At 40.2% G+C, this 18,041-nt stretch overlaps 2 protein-coding genes and 2 long non-coding RNA genes across 9 annotated transcripts; 1 reads left to right on the top strand and 3 right to left on the bottom strand.

Moving 5' to 3' along the window:
* The first annotated feature begins 95 nt into the window (after window positions 1-95).
* On the top strand, window positions 96-9,003 carry LOC120088293 (uncharacterized). Of its 5 annotated transcripts, none has more exons than XM_039045492.2 (6): window positions 96-234; window positions 408-467; window positions 1,212-1,474; window positions 1,578-1,789; window positions 2,158-2,419; window positions 8,475-9,003. In XM_039045492.2, exons 3-6 carry the CDS (start codon window positions 1,214-1,216, stop codon window positions 8,763-8,765), a joined length of 1,026 nt encoding a protein of 341 aa, XP_038901420.1. In that variant the 5' UTR covers window positions 96-234; window positions 408-467; window positions 1,212-1,213; the 3' UTR covers window positions 8,766-9,003. The 5 variants fall into 5 exon arrangements, with proteins under 5 accessions (XP_038901420.1, XP_090162145.1, XP_038901417.1 ...); XM_090306019.1 differs by having other exon boundaries at window positions 117-230; XM_039045489.2 differs by having other exon boundaries at window positions 117-234; window positions 360-467.
* Window positions 9,004-12,399: 3,396 nt separating this feature from the next.
* Window positions 12,400-13,392, bottom strand: LOC120087989 (uncharacterized). 2 transcript variants are annotated; one of them, XR_016523713.1, is made up of 3 exons: window positions 13,256-13,392; window positions 12,836-13,158; window positions 12,400-12,706 (listed from the first exon to the last, which is right to left on the bottom strand). It is a non-coding gene; the product is annotated as an uncharacterized LOC120087989 (long non-coding RNA). The 2 variants fall into 2 exon arrangements; XR_016523712.1 differs by having other exon boundaries at window positions 12,836-13,155.
* Window positions 13,393-14,618: 1,226 nt separating this feature from the next.
* Window positions 14,619-16,253, bottom strand: LOC120088590 (uncharacterized). Its single transcript, XR_005484974.2, has 4 exons — window positions 15,828-16,253; window positions 15,646-15,715; window positions 15,419-15,560; window positions 14,619-14,808 (listed from the first exon to the last, which is right to left on the bottom strand). It is a non-coding gene; the product is annotated as an uncharacterized LOC120088590 (long non-coding RNA).
* A 364-nt stretch (window positions 16,254-16,617) lies between these two features.
* Window positions 16,618-17,034, bottom strand: LOC150033302 (uncharacterized). Its single transcript, XM_090306369.1, has one exon. The coding sequence runs from the start codon at window positions 17,032-17,034 to the stop codon at window positions 16,618-16,620; it is 417 nt and encodes a 138-aa protein (XP_090162495.1).
* Window positions 17,035-18,041: the final 1,007 nt, after the last annotated feature.

Below are 18,041 nucleotides of genomic sequence, written 5' to 3'. Positions count from 1 at the left end.
CTTTTCGTTCTCTGCTTACGTGGAAGTTGTACCGTTGGGGTTGTTGGCTCTGTTTTTGACTCATTCTGGAAGAAGAGAGATATAGAGTAAAAAAAAAGAAAAGTCATGAACAGTTTTCTAGATTCAATTTCTCTAATTCTGCTCCTCTTGTTTGTCCCTTTCTCCCCCCCTCTCTCTCAATTTTCTCATCGCTGTCTGTTTAGTCTTTGCCACAAATATGGAGAAGTTTGGTGGGTACGTTTCTCCTTCTCATAATAAATTCGAATTTTCTGGGTAGGTTTCTTTTTTCCTGAAGAAGTCGTTTTCTTAGATTTATTTTTCATTATAAAAAAATTTCACTTTCCGACTTTAAAAACTAGTGGGGCAAGATTTTTGGTTCACGTTCATCCAATCCATGCTTCACACAGAACAGAAGAAAGAAGCCAGAATCTACCAGTTGCTTCAAAATTGAAGCTCTCAACACAAAGGTCTCTCTCTTTCTCTCCCTCTTTTTCTTGCTTTCTATACCATTTTTTATTTTTCTCATTTTGGCATTTGAGGATATTTCAGTTTAGAAAATGCTTCCTCTTATTTCTTGTTTTGCAATTTTCAATATTAATATGATGATCCTTTGATGATAAGAATGTTGATTATATTGTGGTCGATTATGTACATTTTCTAGGTTAAATTATAAGTTCGGCCCTAAGCTCTCAAGACTCTATCTAATTCTCACCCATTGCGATTGTATATGTACTTCTAAGAAGTTTTTAATAGATTCTAAACCTTAGGAGGGGTTTGGAGTTAATAGGTTGGAGTTCGGAAGTTTGTGTTTGGAGTGCAAAGTTATAAGATGGAGTTCCTTGGTAAATATGCAAAATAGAGTGAGGGAAAAATGGAGTTGATAAATGTGCAAACTTCAATAGTGGGCCAAATATACCCCCTTAATCTTGTGTCTAATCGGTCTCTGTGTGTTGATTCCATTAGTTAATGATTACACTGCTTAAGGCTTCAACCCACCTTTCATTAGCCCGCCATATAATCCTTGAACAATATTGAGTTGGCGTGCTATACACAATCTTATGGAGTTTATGATAGAAACATTTTTTTCTTTAACAAGAAACAACAGATAATGATGGAAATATATTAATTGAAAGTTTTTAAGGATTTATTAATAACTTCTTATACTGGAACTACGTAAACTAAAGTTTGAAGATCCTTGTTCTTATTCTCAGGGATGTTCCTAAGAATTTCAGGCATCATTTTGATTGGACTGTCAGCATGGGCATTTTCGGCCATTTACCCTCCAGCTCCTAAAATCTGTGGTTCTGTTGGTGGTCCGCCGATAACTGCTCCAAGAATAAAACTTAGAGATGGAAGGCATTTGGCTTATAAGGAGCATGGTGTCCCTAGAACAGTAGCCAAGTACAAAATCATATATATCCATGGCTTTTCTAACAGCAGACATGATGCAGCAGTTGCAGTTTTTCCTTCTCCAGTATTCAGCTTCTACTTAACCTGGATTTAGTACTTTTTCCTCAATGTTGTTGCAACTCAAGTAAGATGGCTAATTTCCTTCTTCTTTGGTGATTTACTTTCAGGGCTTCCTTGAGGAACACAGAATTTATGTCGTCTCTTTTGATAGACCTGGATATGGAGAAAGTGATCCGGATCCAAAGCGAACGGTAAAGAGTTTAGCATTAGATGTTGAAGAACTTGGTGATCAGCTGGGACTGGGTCCTAAGTTTTATGTAATTGGCATGTCCATGGGTGGCCAAGCAGTCTGGGGTTGTCTCAAGTATATCCCTCATAGGTATCACAAAACTACACATTTTTGCTCATTAATATGGTAAAATCTGAATTCATCCATATTCACCTCTTGGGCAAGTACAACCTATTGATGATTGTAAGAAGCATTTTATAGTTGGTCAATTGTTTTATTTGAACTCAATCCACAACTACATTGTCTTCTCGCTGCGAGAAGTTGATTGCATTACATACATTCGTACATTTATACATAACAAATGCATGCAGGCGCTTGCAAACCAGGAACTCATGCAAGAGCGTTACCATAGCTATTACTAATTATTGATAATGTTGTAGTCATCACTATAGCTATTGGGTGGGATGTTTCATTACTGCACTCTGCTATAAAAAAAAGTTCAATTTTGGATGTTGCAGATTGGCAGGAGCTTCTCTACTTGCTCCAGTTATCAACTATTGGTGGCCTAGTTTTCCTGCAAACTTATCTAAGGAAGGTTTTTCCAGCCAACTACCACAGGATCAGTGGACACAGAGAGTTGCTCATCATCTTCCATGGCTAACTTATTGGTGGAACACTCAGAAACTCTTTCCTGCCTTGAGCATTTCAGCCGGTAGGCATGAGATCTTTTCCAGTCAAGATATTGAAATCATTCGCTCTTTTGAAGGGCCAATGGATCAGGTAATAAGTCTCCTTCCTCTTGTTGATTTCTCAGTCCCTCTTTTACAATTTTTTAAAGGATTAGACTTCTAAAGGAGAAAAGAAAGAAAGTCAAAACGAAGTAGTAGGAGAATGTTAGGAACCAAAGTAGTATGGGATACCTTTGTTCCACGTTGGTTAGAATGGGATGACTAATGTGGTACTTAAGTGGCTCGGCTCTCTCAACCCAATAGCTAGCTTTTGGGGTTTGGTTTTCCCATACATAGTTCAACTTGAACTAACTCAACCGGTTTATGCATATGTCCTCATAAAGAGATCATAGGTTCGAATCCCTCAACTCCAAGTGTTGTTCTAAACCCGATTGGTCCTTTATTACATCACAATCTTTTGTACTAGCAACTTTCTAAATTGCTACGCAAGTCTTCATACAACTAGAGCATATTTGGATTGACTTTCTAAGTACTTTAAAATCACTTTGTTTGCCCTGTTGCTTTCATGTCAACATTCTGATAGAACCTCAATTATTTATCCACTGTTTTGGCCCCAAAATAGCCGAGGAAGGTCGAGTCCTCCCCCTCAATACAACCTTAAGCTTTTACAAGATAAAAAGATGCCTCTCCTCCTCTATATTCCTATCTTTTATACTAATTTGTTATCTCCCTCCCTACTAACAAACTTCCCCACTACTAACCGATTTGTTATAGATTTGGTAGTCCCCTCTAACTAATTTGATTCTTTTCCCAATTTACATTTAAGCCCCTCTCTCTATTCTTCCTTTTGCCCTTTCTTTCATACCTTTTAAATATGGGGGTTCTATCATTACCCTCCTCCCAAAGTACCACCTTGTCCTCAAGGCGAAAATCAGGGAACTATTCAGCCAATTGAGCTCCTCCCTCCCAAGTTGCATCTTCTACCGGTAGGTCTTCCCATTGTATAAGCACTTCGAAGTCATTTGGTGAAGATATTGTTGAACCTATCTTCCTAACTCCTAAAACTGCCAATGGTTTTGGTTATTTCCCCAAGGACCCTATTGTTGGTGAGGAAAATTGTGGCAATATGGTCCCTTCTGCCCTTCTTAGTTGTGAAACATGTATCATTGGATGTATGGAGACATTGTGGGGTAGATCAAGCTTATATGCCACAGGTCCAATCTTTTGAATTACCTGAAAGGGTCCAATGTAACATGGTGCTAGTTTTGGATACTTGTGCATCAGCAATGATCCTTGGCGATAGGGATTGAGCTTGATGTAAACCCAATCAGATACTTCAAAGTTTACCTCTCTTCTTTTTGAATCTGCTAGGGCCTTCATTCTTTGTTGTGTTGCTTTTAGTGTTTTCTTCAGTTGTTTGAGCATCTCGTCCCTGTTTTTAAGTAGGACATCAACTTCTCCTACTGTGGCATTCCCTTGTGTGTAACAGACGATAGTAGGTGCTGGTCTACCATACAATACCTCATAAGGGGTACGTTTGATGGCTGTGTGGTAGGATGTGTTGTAATTATATTCAGCCCATGCCAGCCATTTGTGCCATTGTGAAGGGGTCTCCATAGTAAAGCACCTTAGGTAAGCCTCTAAGCCTCTGTTGACAACTTCTGTTTGCCCATCTGTTTGTGGGTGATAGGATGAGCTTCTCTTGAGTTGTGTTTCCATCAATTTAAACAATTCTTTCCAAAATAGGCTAGCAAACATCTTATCTCTGTCAAAAATGATGTTCCTAGGTACTCCATGCAAACGTATGACCTCCTTCATAAATAAAGTAGCCACTATTGCTGCTGTATAAGGGTGGCGAAGGGCAATGAAATGTGCATATTTGGACAACCTATCGACCACTACCAAGACTGAGTTGTAACCCTCTGATTTCAGCAATCCCTCCATAAAGTCCATGCTGATATCTTTCCACGTGAGCTCGGGTATTGGCAGAGGTTGGAGCAGCCCAGCAGGGGCTAAGGCCAAATACTTGGCTTGTTGGCAGATAGAACAGTCCCCTACAAAAGCCCTTACCCTTGCCTTCATTCCTGTCCAGAAAAATTCCTTTTTTAGCCGTTAGTACATCTTCACTACCCCATTGTGTCCCCCAATTGGATTGTTGTGAAACTCTTGTAGGAGTAACGAAATGGTAGGTGATTGAGGTGGAAGTACAATGCGTTGCTTATACAATAGAAGTTCCCCTTGCAGTGTATATCCCTGGGGTGTGGTAGCTCTGCCCGAATGTTGTCCCTTATTGCCCTTAGTTCTTGATCTTGCTCAACTTGACTCGTGAATATCTCCTGATTCAGGGCATGTAGTACACTGATCATAGACAATTCCAACAAAGTAGGTACTCTAGACAAAGCATCTGCTGCCGAATTTTCCCTCCCTTTCTTATACTCAATCTCGAACTCGTATCCTATTAGTTTTGCAACCTATTTCTGGTAATCTCCTACTATGATTCGCTGTTCTAACAAGAATTTGAGGCTTTTCTGATCTGTTCTTACAATAAACTTCCTTCCCAAGAGATAAGGCGCCATTTTTGCACAGCCATGACTATGGCAATTAGTTCCCTTTCGTAGGCAGTCTTGAGTCGATGTGTGGGTGGGAGTGCCTTGCTGAAATAAGCCACTGGTCTTCCTTCTTGCATCAGGACTGCCCCAACTCCTACTCCAGAAGCATCTGTTTCAATTATGAAAGTTTGATTGAAATCAGGAAGCTTGAGGGTGAGTAGTTGGGTCATGTGTTGCTTCAAGGCTTCGAAGGCTGCCTGAGTATTTTCATTCCACTCCAATCTATCCTTCTTGAGCTACCGTGTTAGAGGGAAGGCTAACGAACCATATTGAGGTACAAACTTGCGATAATAGCCTGTTAGCCCAAGGAATCCCCTGAGTTGCTTGACGGTTGTAGGTGTTGGCCATTGGAGCATAGCTTCCACCTTTGAAGGGTCTGCTGCTACACCTTCTTCTGGTATGATATGCCCCGATAGTCTATTTCCTTGCCCCAAACGTACACTTCATAAGATTGGCCACGAATTGGTTGTCTTCCAAAGCTTGCAATACCACAGATAAATGATGCACATGATCACATAAAGAAGAGCTGTAGATTAAGATATCATCGAAGAATACTAACACAAATTTTCTTAAGTAGGGGTGCAAGAGGTCGTTCATTACCGATTGAAAGGTGGATGGAGCGTTTCTCAGACCGAATGGCATGACTAAGAACTCGTAGTGGCCTTCATGAGTTTGAAATGCGGTCTTGTGTATGTCTGAGGGAGCCACTCGGATTTGATGATACCCTGACTTCAAATCAATCTTCAAGAATACCCGTGCACCAGCCAACTCATCAAGGAGTTCTTCAACCATTGGAATAGGGAAGTTACCTGGCACTGTCACTTGATTCAAAGCCCTATAATCGACACAAAACCGCTAGCTACCATCCTTCTTTTTCACTAATAACACTGGGCTTGAAAAAGGACTCACACTAGGCTGAATGATCCCAACAGTAAGCATCTCTTCTACCAGCTTCTCAATTTCATCCTTTTGGAATTGGGTACCTATACGGCCTCACTTTCACTGGCCCTGCCCCTGGTTTGAGTTGAATGTGGTGTTCATGGTGTCTAATAGGTGGCAACCCTTCTACTGGACTGAAAACGGCTTGGTGCCTCTCTAAAATGTCTTGTATTTCCAGTTGCAGCTCAGTTATTAACCTTATTTCTCCACTTTTTTCAGAGGTCATGAGGGAGTTTAGCTCGAGAAGGATACCTTGGCCTCTCCTTTTACCAACTTCATCACTGTCTTCAGTGAAATTTGTGACTTCATCAAGCTACGGTCACCTTGCAAGTGTACTCTCCAATCACCTACTTGGAATTCCATCTCGGACGTTCCCCAGTCACATTCAACACGTCCTAAGGTCATCGGCCATTGCACTCCTAACACTACATCAGTACTACCCAGAGGCAAAGGAAAAAAGTCATTGATGATAGTTAAGTTTGGAAGGTTAAGAATTACTCCCTTGCAAATGCCCGTTGTCTTCACTGATACCCCTGTTCCTAACATTATTCCATAACTCGTTGTTAGCGTCTGTGGTAGTTGCAGGGCTGATACTTGTTGTCAATGAAATGTGTGAAGCACCACTGTCAATGAGGACAATCACATCCTTATCTCCTATGGCTCCCCTGACTTTGATCGTTCGAGGTGAGTCGATCCCGGCGAGAGAGTTTAAGGATAGCTTTGCTTCTTGTTCGTTCTCTTCCATCACCATCGATTCTAAGGTAGTTGTCATGGGCATCTCGGCCTCCTCTGCTTCGTTCACTGCTTCCATATCATCATCCCCCTCTTCCTCGTCATGGTAAAGCAAAATGCTCAACTCTTTCTTTTTACATCGATGCCCTGGCGTATATTTTTCCTCACAACGGTAACAAAGTCCTTTGTCTCTTCGGCTTTGCATCTCCCTGTCGAATAAGCGCTTGAAAGCTCTGGTCGTGAACGGTTTTCCGTTGACATCCTTTAAGGTAATAGAGTTTGAAGACGTACTAGAAAGCCGAGTCGGGTTAAGAGAGATCGTCCGAGCAGCTGCGTGCGTGTTCTGATTCGGGTTGGGGCCGGTTTGACCCATGACTGCGTTAGATCCCAAGTTCGAGGATGCGCTTGTTGATTTTGCCGGATTCGGGTTGCCCCACTTCTTTCTTCGGGCCTCCTCTGTGTCTTCTATTATTTGGGCCATTCTCATCTTCTCTTTTAGCCCAATCAACTTAAACATTCTCATTTTGACTTGGATGTCTTACTTCAGCCCACTAACGAACTTGCTTTCTAATGTTTCATCAGATAGGTCTTTCAACGGTCCTGAAAGCTGCTCGAATCGCCGCCAGTAAGCTTGCACACTACCGTCCTGCTTCAAGGTGAGAAACAGAGCCCTTCGGTCCTCTTCCTTGACTGGTAAGAATCGTAGCAATAGTTGTTCCTTAAATTTGGCCCATGTATCCATCGCAGTCCTTTCTTCCTCCCACTGGTGCCACTCCAAAGCTTCTCCTTCTAAACATAAGATTGTAGCCTCGATTTTGTCCTTCTCTGATAACCTATTCACAATAAAATACCTCTCGACTCTATGGAACCATCCCATTGGATCCTTGCTTGGTTCTCCTTTGAATATTGGTATTTCTAACTTTCTCAATCGCATATCGAACAAGGGCACCTCCCTTCTTTCTCCCCTTTCCTCACTTGCCGGTTGCTTGCCTTTATCAGTCACTATTCTTTCTGATGAATCCGACCCCATCTCCTTGGTTGTTTCTGATTTCTTCGACCAAACCTCCAGTGCTCGTATCATCTTCTGCTCCATTGACTCTCCTAGTGCTTCGATTTTCGCTGTCAACAAGCTCTCCGTGATCTGCAGCATTTCTCCGAACCTTTGATCCATTCTGTTCTCCATTCCAACTTGAAGCAAGGTAAGTTCTTCTTCTATAGCTGTTAATCATGCCTCCATCTTCTTCACCATACCCTTTTCCCACGAATCGGATGGCTCTGATACCAAATGATAGAACCTCAATTATTTATCCACTGTTTTGGCCCCAAAATAGCCAAGGAAGGTAAGTCCTCCCCCTCAATACAGCCTTAAGCTTTTACAAGAAAAAAAGATGCCTCTCCTCCTCTATATTCCTATCTTTTATACTAATTTATTATCTCCCTCCCTACTAACAAACTTCCCCACTACTAACCGATTTGTTATAGATTTGGTGGTCCCCTCTAACTAATTTGATTCTTTTCCCAATTTACATTTGAGCCCCTCTCTCTATTCTTCCTTTTGCCCTTTCTTTCATACCTTTTAAATATGGGGGATAATTTGTTTTCAGGATCAGAACTGGCAGCCCCTTCGAAACTTGACATTTTCCATCCTTTCAATTGGCCAGCTTTGACTCTTCCCCCAAAATTATGCATTCTCATGTCGTGACTTAATTTATCCCTAATCAACAGGGACAAACAATCATTGAAATATAATTATCTTCTTTAAGGCTTTGATTTCATCGTGTATAATTATAATTTATAGTTAGATTTAGAATTTCTTCCTGAATAAACTGCATCTCTTTTTTTCTTTTTTGGTGTCTTTTGGTGCAGGAATATGTGAAGCAGCAAGGAGATTTTGAATCCTTCCACCGAGACCTGATGATCGGATTTGGGAAATGGGAATTCGATCCAATGCTTCTTGAAAACATATCTCCTAAGAATGAAGGATCCGTCCATTTATGGCAAGGCGACGATGACAAACTTGTGCCTGCTAAGCTGCAACGTTATATCACCCAAAAACTTCCTTGGATTCATTACCATGAGTTACCTGGTGCAGGCCATTTGTTTGCATTCACAAGGAAAATGAGTGAAGAAATTCTGAAGTCATTGCTTGTGAAATGAATTGACGGCGTCTTTTAATTGTAGTTACGTATTTTTTTTCAGCTACGTTTCTTCTGGGTTATACATCATGGTGACTTTTACATAAGTTGAAAAGTAACGACCTTAGTTGATTACTTTTGTTATTGTTTACTTGTTTCCTGTAATCATAATGAGATATGGGATATTTTTTTAAATCTGTAATCAAATCGTATAATCTGATTGAGAAATGAAGGGTGCTCAATCTGACCATGGTTGAAAATTATGTGGGATCCAATACCTTTACTATTACTATTATTGTTACCGTTACAAATATTGTTATTGTAACAATATAAAGTTTATGAATTTGCCACATTTATTGTTACCAGTACCGTTAATGTTATAGGGTCAAACATCAATGATAACGATAACGGTAACAGTAAAATGTGACAGATTCATAATTCTAGGTAAACGCGATAAAAAAAAACAATCCAATTATGTTTGTGATTCAAGTGTATTACGATTTATCTATCAATAAAGTCTCATTACGGTTTGATAAATGTAGTCAAACTTCAGAATATGTTTTTTGGTTTTTTTTTTTTATCTACGTACTTTATGTTCGAATAGATAAATAAAGCAATTATGCGTTCATGTGTGCCTCTATTACACTATATGTTCCTCCTCATTCAGCTATCTTTTCTGTAACCTACAAAAAAATCATCTCTTCCCAATGATATAAATCCTGATCTAGAGAATTGAAGATTCTCTCCAACTAATCTTCAACCTCCAAAATATTAAATAAATTTTGAGAAGGATTAAGTTATAGAAATAGTTAACATATGACAAAACAATCTCTTACTCAAGAAAATGAACGTCCTACGTTGGAATTGAAGATCCCCTCTCACAAATCTTCAAACCCTAAAATTATTCATTAAATTTCAAATCAATCTTAAGGGTTGGATTATGATTATTTAAGGGACAATTGGTCACTTGGCAAAAACCATAACAAAAGTTCAACAAGTGACTTCATGTTTCCAGATTTTGCATAAATGGCAAAAACATCTAGCGCAACCTAAAACTAAACCTGCAAAATCCAAAGAGTCCTTAAAAGTTGATTGATATTTGATATCTTGGACGTATTATTAATAGACTTGAAAGTTGTGTTAGAATTTCTATATTTGTACATAAATATTAATTGTCAAATATTTATCCCTTATTGTCTTTAGTCTTTCCATATTTATAAGAGGCATTTCTCCTATATAAGAAAACCTAAATTGTACATATTCAATGAAAAAAGAAGAAGAAGAATAATTTTATTCCTCCAATTTCTAGATGATATTGATAAGTTTTATTTGTACAAGTTATTGTCTCTTAAATTTAAAATATTTAGAAGTAATTGATGAGAAAAACATTGAAATCATAAGAAAATAGAGCAAAATTCATTTCCATGTGTTCAGTGAGTTTAAAAGAGAGCTTAAGTGAAATTTATATCACCAATACGCTAATTGTGCAGGAATACAGATAAAAATAAAAGGAGAAGGAGCTATGCATTGGTTTTCATCATATGACAAAGACTCATTATATGGAACAACATCACAAAGCAAGTCAAGCGGCGAGGCAACCTATGTGATGAACAAGAAAGCCAAATGCATCTAAGGGGACCATTGACAACTACAACAACGAACACAAAATAGTTATCTGACGCATCTGCCACAGTCCTGTATGGCAGAAATAGTCCACGCGTCCAACTCTATATATATGTCAGCCCTAAAAAGAGGGAAAGAAAACATTCATATACGTAGACAAACACGAGAGACATTTGGTGACAAAATCTGGAATTCAAGAGAATTTTCAGAGGACATTCCATCTCCATTTCCAAGGCAATCTTCCTCAAGAAGAACTCCCACCACTGCCGCTGGAGAAGAAGAACTCGAAAGAGGCTTTTTCTCTTTCACTCCACTGCAGAGCACAACCTATCCTCCATTTTAGACCAACGGGAAGCAAAAAAAAAAAAAAAGGATTGCTATCGGCGATCATCCTCTTCATTCTCTTCATCTCTTTACTTTATTTCTCATTTTCTGTATTTCTATCTTTGAATATCGTCTACGTTATATTGTAAACATCTTTCACTTATTTTAATACATATCATGACTTCCATTATTTTATCTTCTCTTTCTTCCATTTTTTTTTCATGAGTAGCTAAATCATTAGCAAGTTGAGATAAGTTAGTCCTCATTCCCGCGAGCTCAATGATAAGTGAATGTTCATTTAGTTTAGTGCGTACTTAAATTCAACTCTTGATTCCATCTAGCTAATCGAATCCAAGTGGTAACAATCAACTGAGAGCAAGTAATTGTGGATCTCACTCAACCAAGTAAGTAGTAGATCGAGCTTTGAAGAAGTTCTACAAAGGTATGTCATGAAACTCACTTATTTTTGTAAGAGCATGCTTTATATTTTGCCAAAATTAATGAATTAGAGTGCTTAATGATCCTTGTTGCTTTCGTTGTTGCTGATACAATCCTACAAGAAATATGATTTATGTGGCTAACTCACTACGAGGTGGAGTCCCTAGAGGTTATGAATATGAACAAAAATTTGTTGTTGAGTTTAAGAGTTAACTCACCACGAGGTGGAGTACCTTTTCATTTGTACGATAACCATCTGTGAGTTTTGAGTAAAAACCATTAACAGAATCTTATTTTTATTTAGTCAAATCTCCGTATTCGACCTCAATCCTCATTGAGACTATCTCTCAATCGATTTATACATGGACCTTAAGAGAAAGCTCGTGTGATTTATAGAATTATTTTAGGTTATTTGAGCACGATTGAGTACACAACAATTTTTTAGTGCCATTATCGGGGATTTTTATTTTAAAATTTGATTGATTTTGGTTTTGATTGTTTTCTTGGTTTAAACAGGTACCGTTCCCAGCAAATGCATCATTAATGTTAACGCATTAATGTTCAACGCAAGACTTCCATACTAACAACATTGACTATACTCTACACAAGCTTAATGTTCAACGCATGGAGGAATATGTCCATGATGGTTGGCAACACACCAATGCTTCTTTGAAATATCAACGCAAGTTGCTCAATATGAAGACTATTAGCTTTATGCTTAACAACAAAGTGAAGGGCTGTCAGAAACTTTGGAGTCAATGTTGAAAGCATACATGAAAAAGAATGACGTCCTCCAAAGCCAAGCAACCTCTCTTAGGCTTTTTGTAAGTGCAAAAAGACAAAATCAAGAATGAAATGCAAAATCAATTCCACGGGGAATTGTCAAACAATGTTGGCGCATCTATGACGGATCACGAAACAATGTCGTGCTAAGATATTGAGAGACGTACTAGAGGATATACCTCTATGTACTCCACCACATGATCTCGCCATGAAGAAGTTGCCCAGTGAAGGAGTCCATGAAGACATGAAAATTTTCAATTTACCACAATGCATGGTTCTCCTATACATGATGCTCTAACGCATGTTGTGATACTTGCAGCAAAGCCATATCTTCATGTTGATGTTCCAGTGCAGTTGATAGATGACGGAAAAAAAATGTGTGCTAGATGAAGAATTCCCAAACCAACAATATCTTGCAAAAGAGGTTGTTGCAAGACATGGATCGAAGTGCAAAAATGTTGAATTGGGATGTAAGAAAATGCAATCTCTCAGCAAGAATCAACAATTTCAAAATTTGGCAAAATGTTCGATCGCACAAATCGAGACTTAAGTATTTTAGAGGCCTCACATCCAGGGATGCATTCTAACTATCCTTTATTTGCTTTCATAATATCTAGTGTAGTGTTAGTTGGAATGGCTATAAGGGCCTGTATTAGCCAGATGATCTCAGCTGTGGCATGAGCAAGGGCCCGATATTCAGACTCTGTGCTGGATCTTGCAACCACCGTTTGCTTCTTGGAGGACCAAGACACTAGATTGTGTCCGACATACACACAATAAGCTGCAATAGATTTCCTGTCATCGATGTTGGAAGCCCAATCAGCATCCGAGAAAGCTGTGATTTGTAAATCAGTACTAGGCTGAAAGAAAAGGCCATGATGTCTAGTGGCACTGATGTACCGAAGTACCCTCTTAGATGCTTACCAATGAATATCAGTAGGTGCCTTCAAGAATTGGCTCAAGTGATTAACAATGTATGCTATATCCGGTCTCATATGTGTTAGATATTAAAGAGCTCCGATGGTGCTTCTAAACATGTAGGGATCAGATAGAGGTTGTCCATCAGTTAATGAGAGGTGTTTACCTACTGTACAGGGAGAGGCTGCCGATTTAAGATTCGTGAGACCAAGTTTGTGGAGTAGGTCTTCCACATACTTTGCTTGATTGAGAATGAAGCCAGACTTAAATAGTGGACTTGAATGCCTAAGAAATAGGTAAGGTGGCCTAGATCCTTCAAGGCAAACCTGCTGTCAAATAGACTGATGAGTTGTGATATCAGTTGAGGATTGCTACCTATTATTATTAGATCATCAACATAGACCAGTAGAAAGATAATGGACTCACGAGTGTGAAATATGAACAATGAGTTGTCAGCCTTTGAGATATTGAATCCCCAGCTGATTAAGGCACCTAACGTGTTTCTCTAGGCCCGAGGGGCTTGTTTTAAGCCATAGATTGCTTTGTCGAGCTTGCACACATACTCAGGGTGTTCGGTGCTAACATAGCCAGTAGGTTGCTTCATATACACATCTTCTTGTAGGTTTCCATTTAGGAAAGCGTTATTGAAATCCAACTGACGAATCTCCCAGCCTTTAGAAATAGCAATACTGAGAACAACTCTGATGGTGGAGGCCTTAACTACAGGGCTGAATGTCTCAAAAAAACCAATCCCTTGATGTTGATAAAACCCCTTCGCTACCAAACGTACTTTGTATCTGTCTATTGAGCCATCAGGGTGTTTCTTTAACCTGAAGATCCATTTGTTGCCTAGAACATTGTATGAATCCGAGGGTGGTACTAGATGCCATGTATTCCTTTGGACTAGAGCTTGATATTCATTGTTCATGGCTGCTTTCCATTGAGGTGTGAGAAGAGCCTTTTTTACTCTGGTAGGTTCTGTATAGTTCAATCGGTTTTAGCAGCTGTGATCAGGATTTTTGGATTGAAAATACCAGCCATTGCTCTGGTAATCATCGGATGTGTTGGTTGGAGGGAGACTATGTGCTGCTGTTGCTCAGTGGGAACAGTGGGCTGCTAAATAGGTGCAGGGGAAGGTGAATGGTCTATGTGTGGAGAGTTTGCAATGATTTGAGAGGATGAGATTGACATGGGAGAGGGAACGGTCATAGGGGAGGGAGTTGAGGAGCTGCAGGTTGGTGGATAGGAGATGCTGGAGTTGATGGAATTGGAGATATGGTTTGTTGTGCACTAGTAGGGCTTGGTGAACTACTTTGATGAGGAGTGATTGTCGATATAGTTGGACTTGTTTGTAATGGCTGGGGAAGGACTTGGACAAGAGGGACTGGCATTTGAGAAGACAGTGATGAAGGGATGGCTTGTGGATGGCCACTGGTCACCTGAAAACCAGTAGAAAAGGGAAACTCAGTTTCAAAGACAACATTTCTAGATATGTATACTTTACTCGATTTGGCTAAGCATCGATGTCCTTTGTGGAGTACACCGGGTCCTAAGTACACACATTTTTCATAATGATATTGAAACTTGTGATGTTGATATGGTCTAATGCAAGGGAAGCACGCACATCCAAACGTTCTTAGTTTACTTATATCCAGCACCTTGTTAAAGTCTGAGTTGGAGATTGGCCCTTTAGTACAGGAGTGGGTAAGCCTGTAACGACCCGACCCCCTAGGACTTAAGTTAGGCCGTTACTAAATATTAAAAACAAATATTAAAAACAACAGTAGGGTACCCATAAATCATAAATGATAATAAATAAGTCTGAAAACGATTCTTAATAGTAAGTTTTAAACACCAGAACTGAAAGTTAAGAAAAACAGGAAAAAAAATCTAAATCTCATGAGCGGAAGCATAAAACTAGTCCCAGTGGCTCGATCACGAATTTCGCCTGTCCATCACTAGTGCATCTCTACCTTTACCTGAAACAACGACATGAAAAAGAATGAGTATAAAATACTCAATAAGTAATCCCACTACTGGGGTCAGATTAGGCATCTATGTCCTCTAGATGCCTACCTCTAGTGGAACATATAAACTGTCCTAGTCCTCAGGGGACACATACATACGTGAAAAACTGAGTTCTATCTTACTGTAGCTAAATATGCCCACTACCTCTGGTGAATATCGAAGGAAACACGAACTGGTGAATCCTGAAGGAAACACAAACCTAGTGGGCATTCTAACTAATCAGTAAAATCATTAGCATAGGCTCGACACCATAATTATCACAATAACTCTATGACATACATATATGCTTCAACATCATGGCTCTACAAAAAACACACATGCCTCAATATTCACAGATCACATACAACCTCATGGAATCAAATATCATCTCATGCTAGCATTCAAGCATCCATGTGCACAAATATCTTTCATATCCTCGAGCAAAAACGTACAACGGTTATACTAAATTATCAGTTCATCATGCTGTCATTCTACCGTAACATATACTAAACTATCAGTTCATCATGCTGTCATACATCCAGTGACTGGCCCGTGGGTAATTCTAATAGTAAGATTACATACCTTAAATTTGGTCACAATTTAATCCAAGTAATTAACCCTCTTACAACTCTTGGAAGGCTTTGAATCCACCCTACTTTACCTAAATCGAAAATCCGCAGATAAACTCAGACAGCCAATGAAACCAGCAACTCCAAGTAAGACCCTGTGAATGCAACCAAGTTTTAAAATTAAAACCAAAGCCTAATCACACATACTCCAAGTACCACCAAAAATCCGGGTAAACTCACCTAAGGTGTGATATGAGACGCACCAAATCCGCTAAAGCAATTCCAACTTCACCTAATAGCACCTTAATACCTTCAAGAGCATGAACCCAAAGTTGACACATAAAGGCCTCAATCAATGGTGCCAAAAGTAAATGGGCAGTCAAGAAACAATTGAAAACAGTCCTAAACAGCAGAAATCTTACCCAAGTTGATAAATCTGATGACGGCACAAGCAACGACGTTGGCGACCGGAGCTGGGCGGAACCGGATAGACTTGGCTGGCTGGTGGAGGTTCCAGTCGGCGACGAGCTGAAGAGAAAAGGGGGAATGCTCAGGGTTGCCGCTGGTGCAGGCGGTGGCGTGACCAGTCGAGCGGCGAAAGGACTCGTGGCTCGGACACGGGCGGCTTCGGCGTGGGAGGCCGAAGTCGGATCTGGGCGGCGCGAACGGCTGAGACGCGAAGAGGTCGAAGTCGAATCTGGGCTGGCGGTCAAGGTCAGCGGCGAGCGGCGGGGAGATCTGGGCTGGTGGTTGAGGCGAGAAGGACTACGGCTGGAGGAAAAAAAAAGGGAGGGGGGAGGGTCTGGTCACGTGTGAGGGAGAAGGGAATTTTGGAAACAATTCTTAATGGGGGGGGGAGGGGGCTTATAAAATAATAATAATAATCTAAAAATGAAATAAATATAAACTATATTTTATTCTTTTCCTTATTCCACTTTATACTATTAAATTCATTTCCTTCTAAAAAAGAAATTAATTCCTGTCATTAATTTTCAAATTGAATAATTTCACGCCAACAATTAAATTCCCGCACTTACACTTGAAGTCCAAAATCCCAAAAATGCCCTCAAAATAATAAAAATTACTGAAATTTCAAATAATAAAAATTACTGAAATTACATTATTTACTAAAAAAAAATACGAGGTGTTACATTCTTCCCTCCTCAAAGAACTTTCGTCCTCGAAAGTTCATTCTTGAAAAAGCTCCAGGTACTAGGCCTTCATCTCATCCTCTCGCTCCCAGGTAGCCTTCTTGAACTGGTGATTCTGCCACAGGACTTTCATAATAGCAATTTCCCTACGGCGCAATGTCTTTACCTCGCTGGCGAGGATCTCTACAGGCTTCTCTTCGTAGCTCAAGTTGTCATTCAACTGTAAGGGCTCGAAGTTAACTACATGGGATGGGTCGGTCACATACTTCTTTAGCATCGAAACATGGAAGACATTATGAACTGAAGACAATGCTGGAGGCAATGCCAATCGGTAAGCTACGAGGCCAACCCACTCCAGGACCTCGAAAGGTCCAATGAATCTCGGACTCAACTTCCCCTTCCTTCCAAACCTTAGAATACCTTTCATGGGTACCACCTTTAAGAACGCTTTCACACCAATCTCAAATTCTAGGTCCATACGTCTTACATTGGCATAGCTCTTCTGTCTGCTCTGAGTCGTTTGCATACGAGCCCTGATCTTCTGTATTGCCTCATCGTGGTCTGCACTAATTCAGGTCCTAACAATTTCCTCTCTCCTACCTCATCCCAACACACAGGGGACCTGCAACTCTTCCCATATAGGGCCTCAAAGGGTGACGTCCCAATAGTGGACTGGTAGCTGCTATTATAAGCAAACTCCATTAAATGCAAGTAAGCATCCCAGCTTCCTGAAAACTCTAAGGCACAAGCACGCAACATGTCTTCCAATATTTGATTCAATTGCTCTGTCTACCCATCAGTCTGTGGGTGGAAAGCTGTACTGAAATTTAATTGGGTCCTCAAAGCTGCCTGAAGACTTTTCTAGAAATTAGACGTGAAACGAGGTCTTTGTCCGACACGATGGACACAGGCACTCTGTGCAATGTCACCACCTTCTTCATGTATATCTATGCCCACTTATTCACTGAAAAAGGTGGACTTCCCAGGTATGAAATGTGCTAACTTTGTAAGTCTATCTACCACAACCCATATCACAGTGAAACCTTTGACTGTCCATGGCAACCCCACGATGAAGTCCATAAACACATGCTCCCACTTCCATTCTGGTACACTCAATGGCTGTAACAAGCCTGCTGGTTTCTACCTCGGGGCTTTCACCTGTTGGCACACCAAGCACTTACTGACGAACTCTGCAATCTCTCTTTTCATATCATTCCACCAGTAGTAACGTTTCAAGTCCTGATACATCTTGGTGCTGCCGGGGTGAATAAAAAATAAAGAACTATGAGCCTCTGTCAATAACTCATCTTTAATATCACTAACTGCTGACACGCAAAAACGTCCCTGATAAAGGAGGCCACCTTCCACTGATACTGAGAATTCGCCATCCTGGCCTGACTCCACCCTACAAACTCTCTCCTCTAGATGAGAGTCACCTCACTGCGCATCAATAATCTTATGCCTTAGACTCGGTCTCATTGACAA

The sequence above is a fragment of the Benincasa hispida genome, chromosome 10 (genome assembly GCF_027475165.1).
Source record: "Benincasa hispida cultivar pf3 chromosome 10, pf3_genome.v1.1, whole genome shotgun sequence".
NCBI classification, from domain to species: Eukaryota; Viridiplantae; Streptophyta; class Magnoliopsida; order Cucurbitales; family Cucurbitaceae; genus Benincasa; species Benincasa hispida.
The sequence above is the reverse complement of the archived record's forward strand: the minus strand, read 5'-3'. Positions and strand labels throughout refer to the sequence as shown.

Excerpts from the sequence above, each read along its gene's own strand:
- LOC120088293 (XM_039045492.2), top strand. The coding sequence starts at position 1,214 with ATGTTCCTAAGAATTTCAGGCATCATTTTGATTGGACTGTCAGCATGG. Across the intron at positions 1,790-2,157 it reads CTCAAGTATATCCCTCATAG|ATTGGCAGGAGCTTCTCTAC; the intron begins GTATCACAAAAC and ends TGGATGTTGCAG. Across the intron at positions 2,420-8,474 it reads TTGAAGGGCCAATGGATCAG|GAATATGTGAAGCAGCAAGG; the intron begins GTAATAAGTCTC and ends CTTTTGGTGCAG.
- LOC150033302 (XM_090306369.1), bottom strand. The coding sequence starts at position 17,034 with ATGGACCTAGAATTTGAGATTGGTGTGAAAGCGTTCTTAAAGGTGGTA.